Below are 18,234 nucleotides of genomic sequence, written 5' to 3' on the forward strand. Positions count from 1 at the left end.
TAAATCTGCATTTCAATGCTGATCATTGTAATATTTTTCTTTTTGATTACTTGTAACTTGTAAAAAAAAATAAATAAAAATATTCGGTCTCCTCCTCCATCCAAATATAAGGTTCCATTTTCGCTTGAAGTGAACTGGTCACGTGATCCCGTACGGGCGTGACGCCGTGAAAAAAGTGTTTCCATGACACTTTTGCGATATACCTCCGTATGGGTGCATCTGAAAAACCACCTCGTGACACCGTCAAAACCTTCCCGTGAGATCTGATGTTTTTCAAAGTTTAGCTGTTTCCATGACCAGTTTTTTATTGCCATATTTAGATTTCGTGCAATTCTAGTGGTCATGGAAATGCGGCTATAGTCAGCAAAGGGGTCGGGTATGTTGGAGAGTACTTTGTTTGTGTGTGTGTGTGTGTGTGTGTGTGTGTGTGTGTGTGTGTGTGTTACCAGAGCTATAAACACCCGACGCAACATGCAGAGCAAACAGCCCCGAGTCCTTCTCAGGACCTTGTGATCTCTCCCAATGATAAGCATAACATCTTACAGACGTGCTGCAAACTGGCCTTCAAAGGACGTGCACGCAAAAATAAATCAAGATACGCCCTCAGCCAGGGTCACAGGAGGAACACATGACGGACACGCTGATCCCGGAACGTGAAGAAGCGTCAGTGTAACACCGTCTGCTTTTGATGTGACGGCACGTTACCAAATCTGAAATTCTCTTTGTTTCGCTGCGGCTTTTCTCCGCTGGAGCCGCTTTGCCTCTTCTGGCCGGGTCCGTAACACCAACTTCACTGATGGTTCACTGTCACTGCACAAGCTTGAATGCCGCGCACAACGCGGTTTTCACACCAAATTGTCCGGTGGATTGAGCTAAATTGATGTCGCAATCGTTCAGCTGGTCAGAGTTTGCTTTCGCAACGGCGCTCTCCTTGAAACAAACCCAGCTTTTATAAAAGCGTTTTCATGTCCGTAACTGCATGGGAACTATGTCGAGAACCAACGAAGGAGAAGACAAGGCAATCAGTGAAGAAGAAACCTCCATTCGTCTCTTGATTAATGCTGGACATCTTTGTGTAGGTTGCGTTTACCCACAATGCTCTGCGCTGTCGTCTACTTCCTGGATTAAGTCAACTTGACGTAGACGCAGACCTACTGTTTTAGGACCAGCGTTCAGAGTTTGACTGCACATTCACACCTAACATTAATGAAATGAACGGACAAGATTAGATCACGAGAAGCGAAGATTTACTTTGAAGGACATGGAAATTTGGCGCCAATATTCCACAGGATGGGAGAATTTCAGTCAGCGCTACAAATAGCGTAGAAGTCCGGCACCCATCCCGAGTTGAAACACCGTTTAACCTGAATCCATGTCATATATGTAAGGCCTATGAGGTATATCTAAACTTGCAAGCTAGAAATGGAACAAATAATCAACCCGGCAGCCACTTAAGTTAGTATGAAAAGAAAAGTGCACTCGGGTGAGTTCAGTTCAGTTGGCCATGCTCAATGAAATTCAGAGACAACTGAGAAGTTTGTGACATATTTTCTGCAAATATAATATAATATATTTCCCTCGCTTCATCGCAAAGGTCGGCGAGCACAAAGGGCAAAAACTTACTTTCATCTTTTCTATGACTTTTCTTTTTTAATTTCGCATTGTGGATTTTCGATCATCTGTTCGTTGCTGGGACTCCGAGGAATCGAAAAATCAGATGACCTTTTTCAATAAACCAAACCAGCACGTTGTGGGATATACTATACAGAGGAGGAGTTTTTTTTTTTTGTAAAATAAATAAATAAATGGCTGTTTGTGCGTTTCACTTCCGCTGTCCACCTTACCCTGAGCACCTCTCGACAAATGTAAGCGATCCAGTCTTCTTTGAGGGAGTTTCCTTTGGTCTTCTTCACCAGGTCTGTGACAGAGCCGGCTCCACAGTACTCCATGACTAACTGTGTGGACATACACATGTTGTGTTAGCAGTGAAATGAATTAAAGGTACAGTGTGTAAAATCCTGCCTTCAAGAGGTCAGATTTTAGATTGCAGCGCTCATTTGCTCAACCTCCATCTCCCGAGCTACTGCGAGTATCATCTTCATTCATTCATCTTCTACACCCGCTTATTCCTATTGAGGGTCACGGGGGTCTGCTGGAGCCTATCCCAGCTGTCTTAGGGCGAAGGCAGGGTGACACCCTGGACAAGTCGCCAGTCTTTAACCAATGTAAAACCATGAATCAAGCTAAATTTTACACACTAGACCTTTAATGCCTGGGAAGGGTAAACATGCACACACTATTCAATTTTGAGCAGACATACAAGTTAGAGAGATAAAGGAGAGGTTTTACAAACCCAGAGTTGGTGGTCCTGTCCAACAGGGCTTCTCTTGATAAAAGCTCCATAGTACGTGGCTATGTTTCTGTGGTGGGAGTAACTCTTCAACATGTTGATTTCCAGTTTTATCTCCTCCTCTTCCTCCTACGCGCAAGAGCGGAAGCAATGGAAATCAGAGAGGTGAGCGCCACTACCAGATTGGACGACTGCTAATCGATTCCTAACTTTACAAATAGGTCCACGTGGAGAATGGACCACAATCAAAGATGACTTTCAGTGTTTGCAGGTTTGGAACGTTGGTTCAACTGAGAATCTTCTCGATCTCAACCCTCACTTCCTGCGTTTCCTTTTGATTGACAGATCTTCACACTCAACAGAGGGCCAACCGACACTGTTGCCTCTCCGTGTCAGCCTTGAGTCGAGATGCTTTGAACGGAGGAATCCCGCAAGGCCTTTCCCTTTGTGCGACTGCTGAGGCCCCACAGCACAACAAAACCTTTGCTCTCAGGTGGATGGAATCTCAAGGTTGCTGTGTGGCCACCAGCTGACCTTGGCTCCTTGTATAGGACTGACATTCAACCTCTGCTAGATGTCGACAAGTGAGTGGAAGCTGCGTAGCGTTGTGAACAGGGACAGGGCAAGAGGACAAGGGAGAAGTTGCTTTTCTCACTATAAATCCATGACGGACTTGTGACTCCTTTCATTCATTGAGCCCTTAAATTTACGCTGGAGCCGAGGCTGGACGAGGCAGAGAATCATAAAAAAAAGGGAAACAACGTAGAGTTTCTCCCAGTCACTGACCTCCTCTAAATCTCAACGGGACAGGACGGGAGAAAATGACAAGGCGGAGGTTGAACTTTCACCTTTATCTCAAACACAAAGCCTCCTCCTGCCTCTGTGTGTGTGTGTGTGTGTGTGTGTAGTGGTAGTAAGAGAAAAGGGGAGATAATGGCCGAGCATTTCCTACCACACTTGTCGTCAGCAACACAGAAGGTCTAAACAGAGTTTATTTTTTACAACAGGAAAGAAGCAACACCAGGCCTGTAATCACTTGATCTGTGTACTTTCAAGTCAAAACGTTTACTCGGTGCAAGTGCCGTATTTGACTTTTCTGGATACAATAGAGCAAACAACCTGTCATCTGTTTTTAATTGGCATTCGGTGACCATTTAGTATATTTTCCTCACAATAAAAAAATAAACAATTTTCTTCAGCTGAAAGTGAAAAGCAGGAGTGTTTTTTTTGTTTTTTTTTGTAAGTGGGGAATCAGCGATTGAAAAGTTGAACAGAGCTTGTATGAATGAAGAGAAGTAAACGGATGCCATGGTTTTAATGCCATCACGCCATAACGGCAATATCGACAAGTCCTTAAAGAGGCGGAAAGCATTCAGTAGTAATGCATCAAATGATGTAATGTAGAGACGGAGCAAAGACAGTGCGAGTGCTGCTCCCACAGTTACTGAAGGATTTCGATAAAATCACTTTATTGCCAAATGTGTTTAATAATGAACTGAAGCCAACGTTAAAGAGTTCTCCCAATGTGATCACAAACAATACTAAAACGTGCCTGCAGATGATGTTTTCCGCACCAAAAGGGATTTAACAGGTAGACTGATCAGAACTGAGTCTTGGCTTTACACTATTTTCTTTTTTTTCTTTTTACATTTGTCTTTTTCTAACTGACTAGAGTTTACAGTATATGTCAGCCTGCCCTGTTTTGATAAATGCTGCTATAACCTAACATTAAGGTTCGAACCGCTCACACTGTTATTTCATGAACCATAATTAATATTCCGTGAAACCTCATCTCTCTCTCTCTCCCTCTCTCTCTCTCTTGCCCTCTTGTGTCGATCCAGAAGCAAAGTTAAACTTGCAATCTGTGCACAGTGGCACGGCTGACCTCAAATGTGAAAAGTCAAACAACAACAAAAATAACAAACTGCATTCGACAGCAAATTGTTTAAAGAAGAAGAAGAAAAAAAAAGAACTAAATCATCTAGTAAAGCGACTTGGAACCTTATTAAAAATATACTGCTGGCTTGACGTTGAATATTGGTGGGGCCCGAGAGAGCAATAAGAGAGCAGAAACTATTTCATCTTGTGTTATTCTTGGAGGCATGGTGGATTTCTGTTTGAACCCTGCCTCTCAGTGTGTTTAAGCAGGATGAGGGTGGCGGTTTGCAGCGCAGCTCTAGATGCAGCCGCAGAAAGCAAGAGTCATCGAAAATAGGAAGGAAAAACAATTGGACACAATTTGCTAATTACCGTCTTAAGGGATGGACTGAGCAATTTGATGCTTGCCGCGACGCTGCTCAGCTGCTGTGTAACCCCCCCCTCCCCACACCTCTCAACTAGAACTGTTGAGCGAAGACCATTGAAGGCCGCCGTCTCCGAGAGCGCCGTCTCGGCTGTCGCAAAAGCTAACGCTCCTGTCCAACTGTTACATTGCTTCAGCTTTTAAATTGAGATGACATCAGCAACTGCGTGAGTTATGCGCGTCGCCACCGTCACACAAAGGGATAATGAGCAGCATGTGGACAGGCAAGGCATCAGGCATCATGGGAGTGCAAGAGGGATAGCTGTGCTCATGAGGCAGAGCAGCGGAAAGAAAATTGCAATTTTGAAGGGTCTTCACACCTTCGGGGGCAAACTACAAAAACCAAAGGAAACCACGCGTCGCAATGGATCTGCCAAAAGATAATAAGTTTAAAAAAAAAAAAAAGCATTCCTCTGATGCAGAAGACGATATAAAGGGCAGGGATATGGAGCGTGTCAAATGAAATGTCCTTCACTCTTACCTCAGTAACTTCCATGACTTTGATAGCTGCCAGTTGGCCCGTCTTGACATGACGACCCTGACAAGGAAAACAAAAAATGGTTAATGTACCAAAATGTGTGTAAGCATCTGGAACAAAAGTAACAGGATGTGAATACAAAGACAAACAAAACTGACGTTGCATGTGCATGAGTAAGAAGCCACCTAGCTTTTTTTTTCTAGATTTAAGTAATATTCAAAATTCTTTTGCTCCAGAAAGCCTTAACTTGACAGAATTGTGAGAATGTATTTCAAAAGTGATGGTATTTCCCCATCTTTCGCCAAAAGATTCCCCACAAAGCAGGAGCCACAGTGTGAACAAAATGTGTGGACATATACGCAACAGGTCGTTGAGAACACAGGAGAATGAATTCAAAATGTGGACAAACACTGGAGGTCCAGACTGTGAGGTATTTGGATGAGTTTGGATGGATTAGAGGAGACGCTGAAAAATCACATCTTAATAATAATAATAATGCGCGCCTGTCACTGTGGAGCCGTCACCCATTTCGCCTCTTTGGAGATCATACTTTGAATTGTGATCACAGCCACAGCCATGTCTCCGTAAAACTCATCTTCTCATGTGGGGCGCCAGGTCCCAAAGAACAAGGCCGGGTACGAGACAGCCGAGAGTCGGAGCTGTAAAGTGCAGTCAGGTGAGAAAGGGAAAATTGAAAACCGTGTCTTCAGCTGGAAAAATGACAAGACAGTGGTGTAGCAACTCTATAGGTCTTAAAGCTGCCAAGCGTGACGGTGCTCCCTCTAGAGTTCTGCATGTGTGTGTGTGTGTGTGTGTGTGTGTGTGTGTGTGTGTGTGTGAGAGACAAAAAAAAAAGAACAAAAGAAGTATGAACAATTTCATTATATTTATTGAGGCAGGACAATATTAGAAAAGCATGATAAGCATTATATGTTGTGACGATGACGTGACCTGTGACGAATACAAAACAATGTATTTATAGGCTACCAATGCAGTTCTGTTTTTTGGTTTGACAATGCAGATCCCAAATAGGATTATTAATAATCATTTTATACATACAACACATCCCCTTGCTGCAGCTTAACAAGAAATGACAGTGCAGTACACATTAAGTCAATCAAATTGCATTCCTAAACAGAAAAGACAACACAGAACAGACAAAGCCTTTTAATTGGTTCAATTTGAGATATAAAAAGGTGAAATCTATGTAGTTGTTTCGCTTCATTTGCCACACCATCAACAGTAGCAGCAGTTTTTGTGTTTTCAAGGAAGAAAAGACAAAAACGAACCCTTTCAGCCATTGTCTTCTTCCTTTTCCTTTTCTCCAAGAATCCAGTTCTCAGAGCAGCAGCTGTTCTGGGATGGACACCTGAGTGTTGCTGGCCGTTTTCAATCACATTAATTGGGCCTTTCTTGCAACTCTTTAATTTTTATTTCTCAACTTTCTTATTGGAGAGTGCGTGTTGCTAGCTTTTTTTTTTTTTTTTTTTAAGACTGGCAACTGTTACAACACAAAATGAAATGCAAGACAGATGCAGAAAAGCTGGGTGTTGAAACATTTGCGCATTGCCACACCAGAGATGTCTTCAGGGGTTTCCGGGAAAAGCAAATTGAGCAGTTCATCATGAATGGGAACATTTCACTTAAACTTTCTCACTGACATATACACACTGCTTCAAGGTTGGAAATGTTGCAAGTTCAGAAATTCTAATTTGAGTTGCTGTCGCCTTTCTATGGTCTTTGACAGGTCTGCCCTTTCTGACCTCCGACCCTGACATCCACATAGCACTTTCCTCCACACAACTGCAGCTTACTTATATTTTTGAGGGAGGGGTAACCCCTGTAAACCCTACGGTTGTGATGCTGTGAAAATCCCAGTCGATCAGCACTTTGTAAAATACTCAAACCAGCACATCTGGCACCAACAACTACACCACATTGACAGTCGCTTAAATCTCGTCTCCTCTTCATTCTGATACTCTTCAAAACGTCCACGGGTCTAAATGCATTGGATTTCTGCCATGTGATTGGCTGATTTGCCATTTGTATTTACAAGAAAAACAAAACAAGGTAAATAAAAAGAAGAAAAATCCACACGTTTGACTGAAATTAAAATTTAAATGTCACGAAAGTAAGCAAAAAATCGGCACAGGAAGTTGCATCATTCTACTTTGTGGCTTAACAATGACGCAAAGGAGAGCAGCAGGACAGAGTAGACGTCAGTAAACAAAGACCACATGCAAGCTTTGCTGCTGGGCCCCTCCACTTTCCAGACCATTTTACTGATAAATGACAAACAACAGAACAAGACATTTGTCATCGCTTGCAGCGTTGGCGCTGACTTTGGCTCATTGTGGCAATACCGAAATGCAAAAGCACATCCCCATTTCGCCGTTCAAGTGTTTGGGTGGTGAGTCTCGCTACAGCAGCTCCCCACCAGTCCAACGGCTTTGAATGGTTTATGTGTGGACATACAAAAAAGCCTCAAATATGCCATCGCTCAAGCACGTTATTTCTCCTCTGTTGAACAGTTTCTTTCTTTGTTTAATCTTCCATCTATTGTATTATATCTGTATGTTATGGTTGTATTAAGTGTCACATTTGGTAGTGGTAGTCATACCAAAGACTGTAAAAATGGAAGACACTGTCTTCCTGCTTGGAACTCAGCTTCAGGAGTTGACTTGGTGACGTTTGTCCATTGAGTGATTCCTGCTGCTGCTCAACACCCCCTCAAGGTGATGGCGGGGACTGTACATAACGTGGCATGTTCTTGTTCAACAAACAAACGCAAATAATTGGTTGACTTTCATTTTCAATGAATAGTTTGTTTCGTTATTGTTTCCTTGGTGTCTTACATGAAACGGCACCAATGCACAGTTGGAACTTGTTGGAGCTCTTTTATTGGACTTGAACGTCACCGAAGGCCTACAGTAGTTACAAAGTAAACGGCCCGCCACTGCTAAGAAGCAACAATTTTCCATGGCTGTCGTACGACTGAATGCACGCGGCTTGATGTGGGAAGTCGTCAGCATCGCGTGCAAACAGCGTAGGCTAAACTTCACCGCTCCGAGACAATTAATCTCCTGTGAAGTCAGACATTCAGCGAGAAGGTCTGGCTGTGTCTCTAAAGATTCTTTGACAAAGTCAGACAACTGATCAATCTAGATGCTAGATGGTGGTTCGAAAACCGAGGCAGTCCCACTAATTCAAAACACCGCCATGATAAATGGCCACTTCTCGTTCCCTTCTCTCATTTGCAGAGGCGTTCCTGCTTTCCGGGCAGGCTCAATGGCTCCGCAGCAGAATGCCAAAGCAAAACCTCAGATGCATCCAGGACGAAATGCGGAGGCGACTTGGAGCGTCGTCAGATGCCACATCTCATGGAACCAAATCAAACTACAAGCAGGTGTTCATGCCGGGTTTTTGTTTCGTCCCGATTGAACACGTGTCAGTGCCTCAGAGGCATGATTCAGTGGTGGAAAAATTTGCGGAATAATTCAGTGGAATCCCATGGCATGCACCGCGATAAAGTTAATTGAAAATGTTGCTCAGCCAGCAGCAGGCGCCGGGTTAAGGGAAAGAAAAAGAAAACCCCAACATATTCTTCCCCATACACTGAGCTCGTATTGTATGCGGGAGATGTCCTGTGGATGCCTGACAGAGCCGCGCTCATTCCGTCCCCGAGGTTGGAGACATTCTCTCCATAATTACAGCCAACAGTGGCGCACACTCAGGCGCAGGCCCGAGTGTGATAAATAAGGAAATGGCACTCCCGTCCCTCCAGACTCAGCTGTGTCTACTGGCCAGAGCCGCTACCACAATTTACAAATGTGAAGTGCCCTGCTCTCCACCGAGCTGCTTATTAACAACACGCAGCTCTCTCTCTCTCTCTCTCTCTCTCCCTCTCTCTCTCTCTCTCTCGTGCACACACACACACAAACATGCTCTCTACCCTCTATAGGAAAAAAAAAACTAATTGGAGAAAGCATACGAAAACAAATCTCTCCTTGCGTTCCCATGAATTTCACACATTTCGTGGCGCAAAGCACGGGGCCACAGAGGGCCGCTAACGATATACGTCCCAGCCAAAAGGTTAGTACAATATTTCCATTTGTATGCTAATTAATACAAGAGAGACATTTTACAGTGCAGACAGCGAGGAGACAGATGAGAGATGCGCTGACTCCGTCTTTCTCCAAGGTTCTGTCGCCGCCTCGTCTTCTCCTCGTTTGTCTCTGAATCTGGGCCACTTCAGGCCACCGCCTTCTGGGACGGCGCAAAAGCCCCAAGTCAGTCGGTTTTTTGTCGCCCTATTCTGCGTGCCCGCATTCACAGTCATGTGCGGGGTGGGGGGGGTGGGGCCTTCGCCGACTGGCACCGGCGGGCGCACGGCGGGGAGCGGTCCGACATTGTGCAGCGGAAGCTCAATGGCGACTTGTGTATCACGTGCGAGGGGAACAGAAAGCGTGGCAGTCGTCTGCATACAATGAAGTGTTTTCTGTTATGGGTCGGCGAGAGAGCAGCTGCTTCCCCAATCACTTTCCAAAAGAAATATTGACCTTGGGTTTATTTTATGTATTTTGTTTGGTTTTTGGTGCGACTGTAGAACTGTAGAAAGCTTGTCTGTGTATTTCAAAGATGTCAAAGTTCACGAATGTCTGCTGATGCTTTCTTTTTCACTTTGGCTCATCGGCTCTTGCTGCTGAGAGAACACATGTGAGGGATTTCTGTGCCAATAAACATTTGAGGACGGACTTGCACTCACACGCGGCAACGCTGGAGGAGCACTTTTTTTTTTTGCCGACGCGCCGCTCAGCTTGTCGCAATAAACATTATTTTAGTCTTTACGTTACTTTAAACGTTACTTTGGAAGCTGTTTCACTGGCCTTCACAAAGACGGTTCTTACACTGCGCCCTGGGGCCAGTGTTGGACCATTGAATTGCTGAGTGTTGACAACAGCCCAGCAGTTCATGATTATGTTGCGAAAGCTAAAAGGGAGATTCTACAGGAGTTTGGCCCATCAGCTCACTTTCAGAACGCTGTCAGATATCAGTAAAGAATTTTTGGAAAAGCTAAAGAGATTGATGTTGGGAGCTCATACAAATGTGCATGACTTGGTTTTATTTATGATTGTTTTTATGATTGCTCAATACTCAGCGGGTGTATTATTTATTCCTATCATTTTTGATATTTGTTTTTTTTTTCCATTGATGTTTCTAATCTTACAGATTAAAAGGTAGTTAAATAAAAATTTGGGGCAACTGAAATCTAAAGAGAGTCTACCCAGGTATTGGCACTACTACATAGTGTGCAGTTGTTTCACAGTTTGCTCTTTAAAAGACCATTTAAAGGGCCAGATACAGTGAGTGGACAATCTAAAGCGTAGGTCTCGAGTTTTCATCTGTCTCTCTCCCTCTTCCTTCCTTCCTTCCCTCCTTTTTTCCTTTCACCTCTGCCTTCCTGCCTTTCGCCCTGCGCTGCTCTCTCGCTTTTCTCTCGCTCCTTCCTCTCCTCTTTTCCTCTTTGTGGCTCTACCCATTGTCTTTTCCATTTCACCCCCAGCGACCCCCAGACACAGCAACAACCGCGCCGGGACAGAGGATACTTCCTGTCTCCTCTCTGTGTCCCTTCACCACCACTGGGCTCAGTTCTGGCGTTGTTTTTGTCAAAGGGGTTTGTATCTGATCATTTACACGGCTTCAAGTTGAATTAAAGGTTGCATCAAATCTCTCGGTTAGCCGTATATATTCCACACAGACACAAAGATTCCCTGTGCTGTGAGTTGAACGTGGCCTTTTTTTTTTTTTTTTTTTTTTGCCGTCGCTGCAATGTGAGTGATGCAGCCGTTTGGGCATCGGCTTCTTTCTTAGAGTAAGTCAGACTTTGAACGTGGATGTTTGTTTTAGCAAGGGTTTTTTCACACCCTCGTCAGCAGATTACTAAACATGAGTAATGCAAAATGATGGTATGTGGGTCACAGAAAGGGAAGTGACGCAACTGAGAGAAACCAAAAAAAAAAAAAAAAAAAAGAAAAAAAAATGAAGGAAGAGGAAGCAAATCACTTTGGGAGCTGTATTAGAGCCAGCTGTTTTGTGGCCGTGGGCAGTCTGCGATGTTTTAAGTATGTTGTCAGCAACGATGCATATTTGAGTCGCATGCAGAGCTAAATGGCTATGACGTTTGTGAAGTTTTTTTTATTTTTATTTTAATTGTTTGGTAAATAGTTTTCTTCTCCACCTCACGCTACATTCACCAGGCCACTAAAAACAGAAGCGTTTTTGTTTATTTGTGAAACTCAAACTCACTCATCGCAGCCTTTTCTCAGCAAAGTGTTGCATCAGCGCAGATCATGGCACACAGACACAGAGACCAGAGACACACACACACACACACACACACACACACACACACACACACACACACACACACACACACACACACACACACACACACACACACACACACACACACACACACACACACACACAGGGGAAGAGAGAGAGAGAATGACTGAAAATGACTGTACACAGTGGCTTCCAGAAAAGGGAAGTTCCTTTTGCAAACAGGGAAACGCCCTGTGCGTGCATGTGTGTGTGTGTGTGTGTGTGTGTGCATATGCTCATGTGCAGTATATGATGCAGCTCTGTCAGCTGAATCACAGCTTCAATAAAGAGTGCAACAGAACTTCACTCGCTCTGCTAATCGGGAGCCTTAAACCCTGCAGGTACCGACGCACAAACGTAGCACACGACACAATGACACAATGACACAACCAGCACGGCCAGGCATTTCTCACTTTGTCTGAAAAGGAATGACACACATTTCTTTTTGTCCTCTGGCCGCATACAACTGCCACGTGACCCCCGAAGGCACATAATAACGTCCTTTATCGCTTTTAACTTGCATGCTGGGATGTGTTGTGTTGTGTATCCGCTTTGCAGCGCACAGCGACGACAGAGACGGAGCGAGGAGGAGCGCCCGGGTCAGGCAAATCGATGCGATGAATAAAGTTGAGGAGCAGAAGTAGAAGCTGAGGCAAAGATTTGTGCAGACAGGAGGAGTTAAAGTGAGATCAGCGTGTTGTCATTTCACCCTCAGACTGTTTTGTGTCGACTTTAGGTGTAACCTTCCCCACTGAGGCTCTTCCAACGTCAGGTTGTCTAAACGCCTGTGCAGCTGTGCTCTCTTTCAAGGCGTCTCCGACCCCTTTCATTCACCCACGTGCGCCATCGTCTTCGAGAGTCTCGTCATCACCGGCGGCGGAGCACCGCATCTCTTTTAATTGCATCTTTCCTAAGCCAGAATAAAGCTGTCGGCTCACCGTGTGGCTGGCTGTCAGGTTTTTACAACAAAGCTGTTCTTTTATCCCCCCCACCTGATGCACACCTATTCATGCGCTCGTGTTGTCTCTGCTTTCACTTTTCTTACACTCTTTGAAATCTACAGGGCGCTACGTGCGCGGGAGCTTCTTCCCTTCAGAGTTGTGGTAACTTCCAGTGGTGGGGAGATCACTTTGCACATTACAAACAATTACAAGCAAAAAAAAAAAAAATGAAAGTGAAAATCGTTGTGTGACTAATTCGAGTACTTTATTGAAGTCATGTAACCAATTACATTTGATTACATTTTGATTAACTTCATGAATATTGAATAAATGTTCTCAACTGTTTAGACCTCACAGTTCTTCCAAAAGTACTTTTTTTATTATTATTAAGTGTTTGTTCGTTTTTTCAAAGATAATCAACTGTTTAGTACTTGAACCATTGTTACATCAACACAGAGAAAAATATTCAGTTCCAAGCGCGATGAGGCACAAAAACATTTTTTTTTCCCCTTTCCCTAAAGTTTCAAAGCAGAGTTTAACGCCGAGATTAGGAGATCCATTGCTGCGTATGATCTTTGTGTTGCGAAACGATTACTAAATATTAAAATGCAATGTAATGGAAACACACACACACACACACACACACACATGGTAAAAGCCAAGATGCCTCGTCAGCAACTCGTGCACTCACGTCAATCCACAACAATGTGTTTTCTTAAGGGGCCATGTGTTGATGTGTTGATGTGTGTGTGTGTGTTTGAAGCAGAAGTCATTGTTCTATGGATCTATTTCTGTTGCGTCCCCTTCCCTATAATGACACTGGCAGACTGGCGCTGCAAGTTAGAGAGCAGCGTGACGATTGACCACTTCACTGAACTTTTAATGGAGATTTGGTGATGGCAAAAATAAAACGCGAGCTGATCGGGCCTGAAAAAAAAAAAAAAAAAAATGTACCTCATGGAGGAAGCACAGTTATGCAGTTATCACAAAAGCTCCAAAAAAAATGACATTAAGACCTTAAAAAAAAAAAAAAAAAAAAAAAAAGACGCAGTCAAGTCAGTTACAATTTTGAATTGCCATGATCATCATCAGAAGAAGATAAAAATAATGATGGTGCCGTGTGTCACGCAACCGCCCGCCCTGAGCCTTGCCGTCCGTCAACGCACGACTCCTGCGTTTTGGGAGTGAAGCTCAGTGCAGCTCTGATGAGGTCGTGCTGTAATTAAAGAATTTGCCCCATGATTGCGCGGTTTCATAACCCGGTGGAGTTTACACAAACAGGAACCGCAAACCCCAGTCTATCGATGTTCTGTTTCTACCGTGGGCGGCGCATTGTTTCGAGCGCAATCCGCTAATACTAACCAGGGTTTATTCAGTGAAGTGATGCAAATCAATCGGTGCAATTCTAGTTTGCAATGTAAATCACTGCTGTTGGTTTTTTTTGTTTTTTTGTTTCAATTTGCCTTGAGTTCAATGTCATTGCGTTTTAGTGTTTCAATAAACAGTGACTGACAGTGTTTAAAATACAGTAGAGTGGATTGTGCTTTTATACAGACACTATTTTTATACTGTGGTCATGCATTTTACTTTACTGTGTTGTGCTGTTTTAACAGCTGGCTTCATATCGTCTTGACAATAAAGTCTTCTATTCTAATTCTAAAATCCAAGTTTCAACGAGACACAAGACACATTGTTATGCCGTAATCCTCCTGCACTTGCCCACGTTAATCTCCACCTTTCCAACACAAGCGTCGAGTTCTTGACCATTATCTCTGAGTCATTACTGGAGAACGCACTGCCTGGCAGGAAAGCAAGAAAATGTTTCTTAATCGCTGTCAAAAACCCTTCCTAAGCCCTCATCAGCATGTTTGGATAGTCTTAACTGCCAACAAAAATAAATAAATAAAAAATCTAAATCTGCTGTAATTTGCTTTAAATGAGGCCACCCGTTACTCCGCCTCGTTCAGAGATGTTTCAGGATGAAAACTTCAATGAGTGTGAGTCATAAGATGGCATTTTTTTTTTTTTGGAGATTTAGCAAACGCGTCCTGTGCGGAGGTCCGCGCAGGCCGTCACCTCTTGTGACTCACTTGCAACATTTCTCCTTTTCGGAAATCAAGCGGCAATTAGGCCACACACACACACACACAGTGACACACCAACCCGAAACACACAGTTGTGGGTTTCAATTTTGACAATGACTTTGACGGAGCCACACTGAATTCTTTTATTTTTTTTACCACTTGTAAAAGTTGAAACTTTTAACTCTAGCTTTTCGCAACTGACCTTCAATTGTCATGTCGTGATCTGAGGGTAAAGCAGGCACTGCACTGCATGGCACTGCACTGCATGGCACTGCACTGCACGGCACTGCACTGCACGCATGAGCGTGTGAACATGATTTGCACAACAGGGACCATCTGCAAAGACCTAAATACATCTAAACACCTTGTGTGACCACAAACCACTCATTCAGGCTGATATTGAGATAAGGAAGTAAGCCGCACCCATGCCCTTTAAAAGATGCTGCAGATTCTGCAACTGTGTGTGTGTGTGTGTGTGTGTGTGTGTGTGTGTGTGTGTGTGTGTGTGTGTGCGCGTGCGCGTGCCTTCAGCATACAGACAGGATATTTCAGTCAACTGAGCATTTTCCTCTCTTCCTATCGAGCAGATGCGGCAAAACTTACCAGAAGTGATGCACTGGACTGCGATACTTGTCTGCACGTGCCAACGTGGCTGAATTTTTTTTTTTTTTTTTTTTTTAATCCTCTCACGTCTGACATTGCAACAAACGTCCTGATAGGCTACACCCGTGTCTTTCAAATGTGCCGGTGAAACAAAGCATTTTTTCTTTTTTAACTTAACAGACAGACTGAAAACTGAGTGACAACGGACAGCGAAGCGTCATAAAGAAGAACTGACCTTGTACACCTGACCGTAGGTTCCATTGCCAACCACTTCCACCAGCTCGAAAATACCTGCAGGGTCCTGGGGAGAGAAAAGGTTGAGCGGTTTAAAAATGAAAATGAAAATAAAAATAAAATATGAAGCTGAAGCAGGAGTGAAAATGTCAACAAAAAATACGACCCTGCAGAGGTGGGAAGTGACTTTACAATGGTAGATTTTTTAGGTACATGCGCTTTACAAGAGTATTCCGTTTTACGACAACTTTGCACACAAATACTTCTCGGTTTTGTGTTTGACATTTTTGAAAGTTACAAAAATCTGTTCAAATTAATTCATGTATTACTGTAGTTGTTGTTGCTTGAAGTGTAGCTATTTGAAGTATGCTGTTGCTCTGTGTGTATACATATATATATATATATATATATATATATATATATATATATATATATATATATATATATATATATATATATATATATATATATATATATAAACACAGGTATCCATACTTGTGCTTAAGTGCCGAATCTGAATACTTTTGCTCTGATCTCTGCTACCCAGAGCTCAGGGTCAGAAGAGACGGACAATGTAATGTTATCCTGCGATGGCCATTGAGGAAGTGAGGCAACGTGTGTGGATAACGCTGTGAGGAAGAGTCCTTTAAAAAAAAAAAAAAAAAAAAAACTTTTTATCGGCCATGATTCCAACATGGCCGATAAATGTCAAAAGTCAATGACTTTTGATAAATGTTAAAAGTCATTGACATTTCAAGATAAAAGCCCCGTTATGCAGCAGCAGCAGCAGCAGCAGCAAAGTGCAACAAAACTGTGTTAGATAGACGTCCCAGTGAAATGACAACGCCGTTATCCCAATTGTTGCACGGCTGCAAACAAGTCAACTTTTTTTTTCTTTTTTTTTTTCAGCAGCTGTGCCAAAGTGTGTAAACACCACCGCCTGTAAAAACTTGGGACACACAGCAGAGCACAGAACGGCTGTCTGGACGACTCAGCTACCAAGTGGAGACACACGGAGAAATGTGTTTTTTTTTTTTCTTTCTTTCCCAAAGTGCTAAACGAGCTTCCGAGTGTGAAATAATGACGATTTAAACGAGCGGGGAGTGAAGTTGTAGCTCGAAACTAAGGTTAAGGTTTCACCCGACACCCACCACCACATCCTCCAGTGTTTACTCAAACGTTTCATTTAAAAAACAAGGGGGGGAAAAAGAGAGAGAAAAAAGGCAACACAACGTCGACGGACTCACTCTGAGGGCAGCGAGGTCTATGCTGTCCAAACTCCGGGTGGTGTTTTCTCTCGACATTGTTGTCAACAACTCTGTCCAAGGTTTTGCGTTTGTGGACGAGACATGGACGGGTCTCACTTTCTCCTCTTCAAACTAACGGGTCTCTCGGCTCGTCGGGGCTCCATTCTGAAGTTTGAGCGAACTGCGTCAAGTTGGGAAGGCGTTGGGAACTTCCGGTAAGAAATACTTTCAGGGTAAGAGCCTTTTGCCGGGCAAGTCTCCCCCCTCCCCCTCCCCCGACGACGGCCTGTCGTCGTTCCTCGTTTTGAAACGACGATGGAAACTTTTTTTTAGAAATGTTACACAACCTCGCGTCTTTTGTTTCAAAAACTATTTACTTGTTTTTGGCACTTTTGAGATATTTTAACATCATGCAGTAAAATACGCAATCCACGCTCATTTATCGACCGCTGTCGTTCTTATTTTGAAGGGGAAGTTGCTGAAACGAAGTGAAACGATGCGCACTCTGATAGACCAGCTTTTAACTTCTTTTAAAATCAATTTAGGCTATTTTTGAAATAATGCGGAAACAACTTCTAAAAAAACTTGATTTTCGTCAGCGTGATCTATGTTTCTTCAACATAGTTTTCTTTCAAAGGGCCATACATGAACAACACTGATACAAACTCATGTTTTAATTACACTAAGTTTAACTTTTAAGGTCATCTTTTGAATCCATGATTATTGTTCATCTGCCCAAGAGGGAAATATGACATCCCAGTGTACTACTTGTGTGCCTTATTTTGCTGGTCAAAGTTTCTCATTTAAAAAAAAAAAAAAATTTTTTACACAAGATTGAAAAGTATGGCAGCCCTGGTATTTCACCAACTAACCCCATGACAGCTGGGAAGTTGACAGCAAGGAGCAGCGTCCTGGAGCTGCTTCCTGGAGGCTCTGCGTGCCTGGTTGAGGCACCGCTCACTTTTCTGCAGATTATTTCCTACCGCGCTCTTGCAGGCTGATTCCTCGACCACATTGGCATTCCCAGTGTTTCTCCACAGTGTCTGGATGCAACCAACCTCAAGAGGTAACTTCTGGGCTTTCCACCGCATTTGCTGGCTCTGGTGGATGAGCAGCTGCTATTTCCTCAGCCTGAGCTCGTATGCCTCCTCCATCCAATGCTCCCCGGGTACCGCCAACTCCGCGAGGGACCACCTGCTTTGAAGCTCGAGAGCAGACAGAGAATTTGAGTTATCTCCCAGTGACGGTGATTTCCAACCATCCATCCTACTCTCTTGCCTGATGAAACCAGTGAATCTCGGGCCTCGTCAGCCATATCTCCCACCACCTGATCATGGTGCCACCTGAACACCGTCTCAGGCAGACAGACAGACAGACAGACAAGATATCAGGCTATGTTCTATATCTGGACATATAGGAGGATGTGCTCTACACCCGAGATAGACATCACAAACAATTTGGCGCCAACTTTGAACAGCTTTTTCTAAACCGAACAGCAAAGTTCAAGCTCTAAATTTATACATTATAATTATACGTAGTAAGAATTGTTCGTAGAAACATATTTCTTTAATTTGTGTAAACGTAGCATTGATACTGAGCATAAGACTTCTG

General features: G+C 43.5%; 1 protein-coding gene across 10 annotated transcripts in view; it reads right to left on the reverse strand.

The window, feature by feature from the left end:
- LOC142902689 (mitogen-activated protein kinase kinase kinase kinase 4) overlaps window positions 1-16,814 on the reverse strand; it is a 51,843-nt gene extending 35,029 nt beyond the window's left edge. For all 10 annotated transcript variants that reach the window (XM_076048005.1, XM_076048003.1, XM_076047998.1 and 7 more), the window contains exons 1-5: window positions 16,624-16,814; window positions 15,378-15,443; window positions 5,134-5,190; window positions 2,354-2,479; window positions 1,845-1,955 (exon numbers count right to left, since the gene is read on the reverse strand). In XM_076048005.1, the coding sequence (XP_075904120.1) occupies window positions 1,845-1,955; window positions 2,354-2,479; window positions 5,134-5,190; window positions 15,378-15,443; window positions 16,624-16,680 (417 nt within the window). In that variant the 5' untranslated portion in view covers window positions 16,681-16,814. The remainder of the gene's footprint in view (window positions 1-1,844; window positions 1,956-2,353; window positions 2,480-5,133; window positions 5,191-15,377; window positions 15,444-16,623) is intronic.
- Window positions 16,815-18,234: the final 1,420 nt, after the last annotated feature.

Source organism: Nelusetta ayraudi, unplaced genomic scaffold (assembly GCF_046127955.1).
Source record: "Nelusetta ayraudi isolate G7.1 ecotype Tasmania unplaced genomic scaffold, CSIRO-AGI_Nayr_v1 ptg000097l, whole genome shotgun sequence".
NCBI classification, from domain to species: Eukaryota; Metazoa; Chordata; class Actinopteri; order Tetraodontiformes; family Monacanthidae; genus Nelusetta; species Nelusetta ayraudi.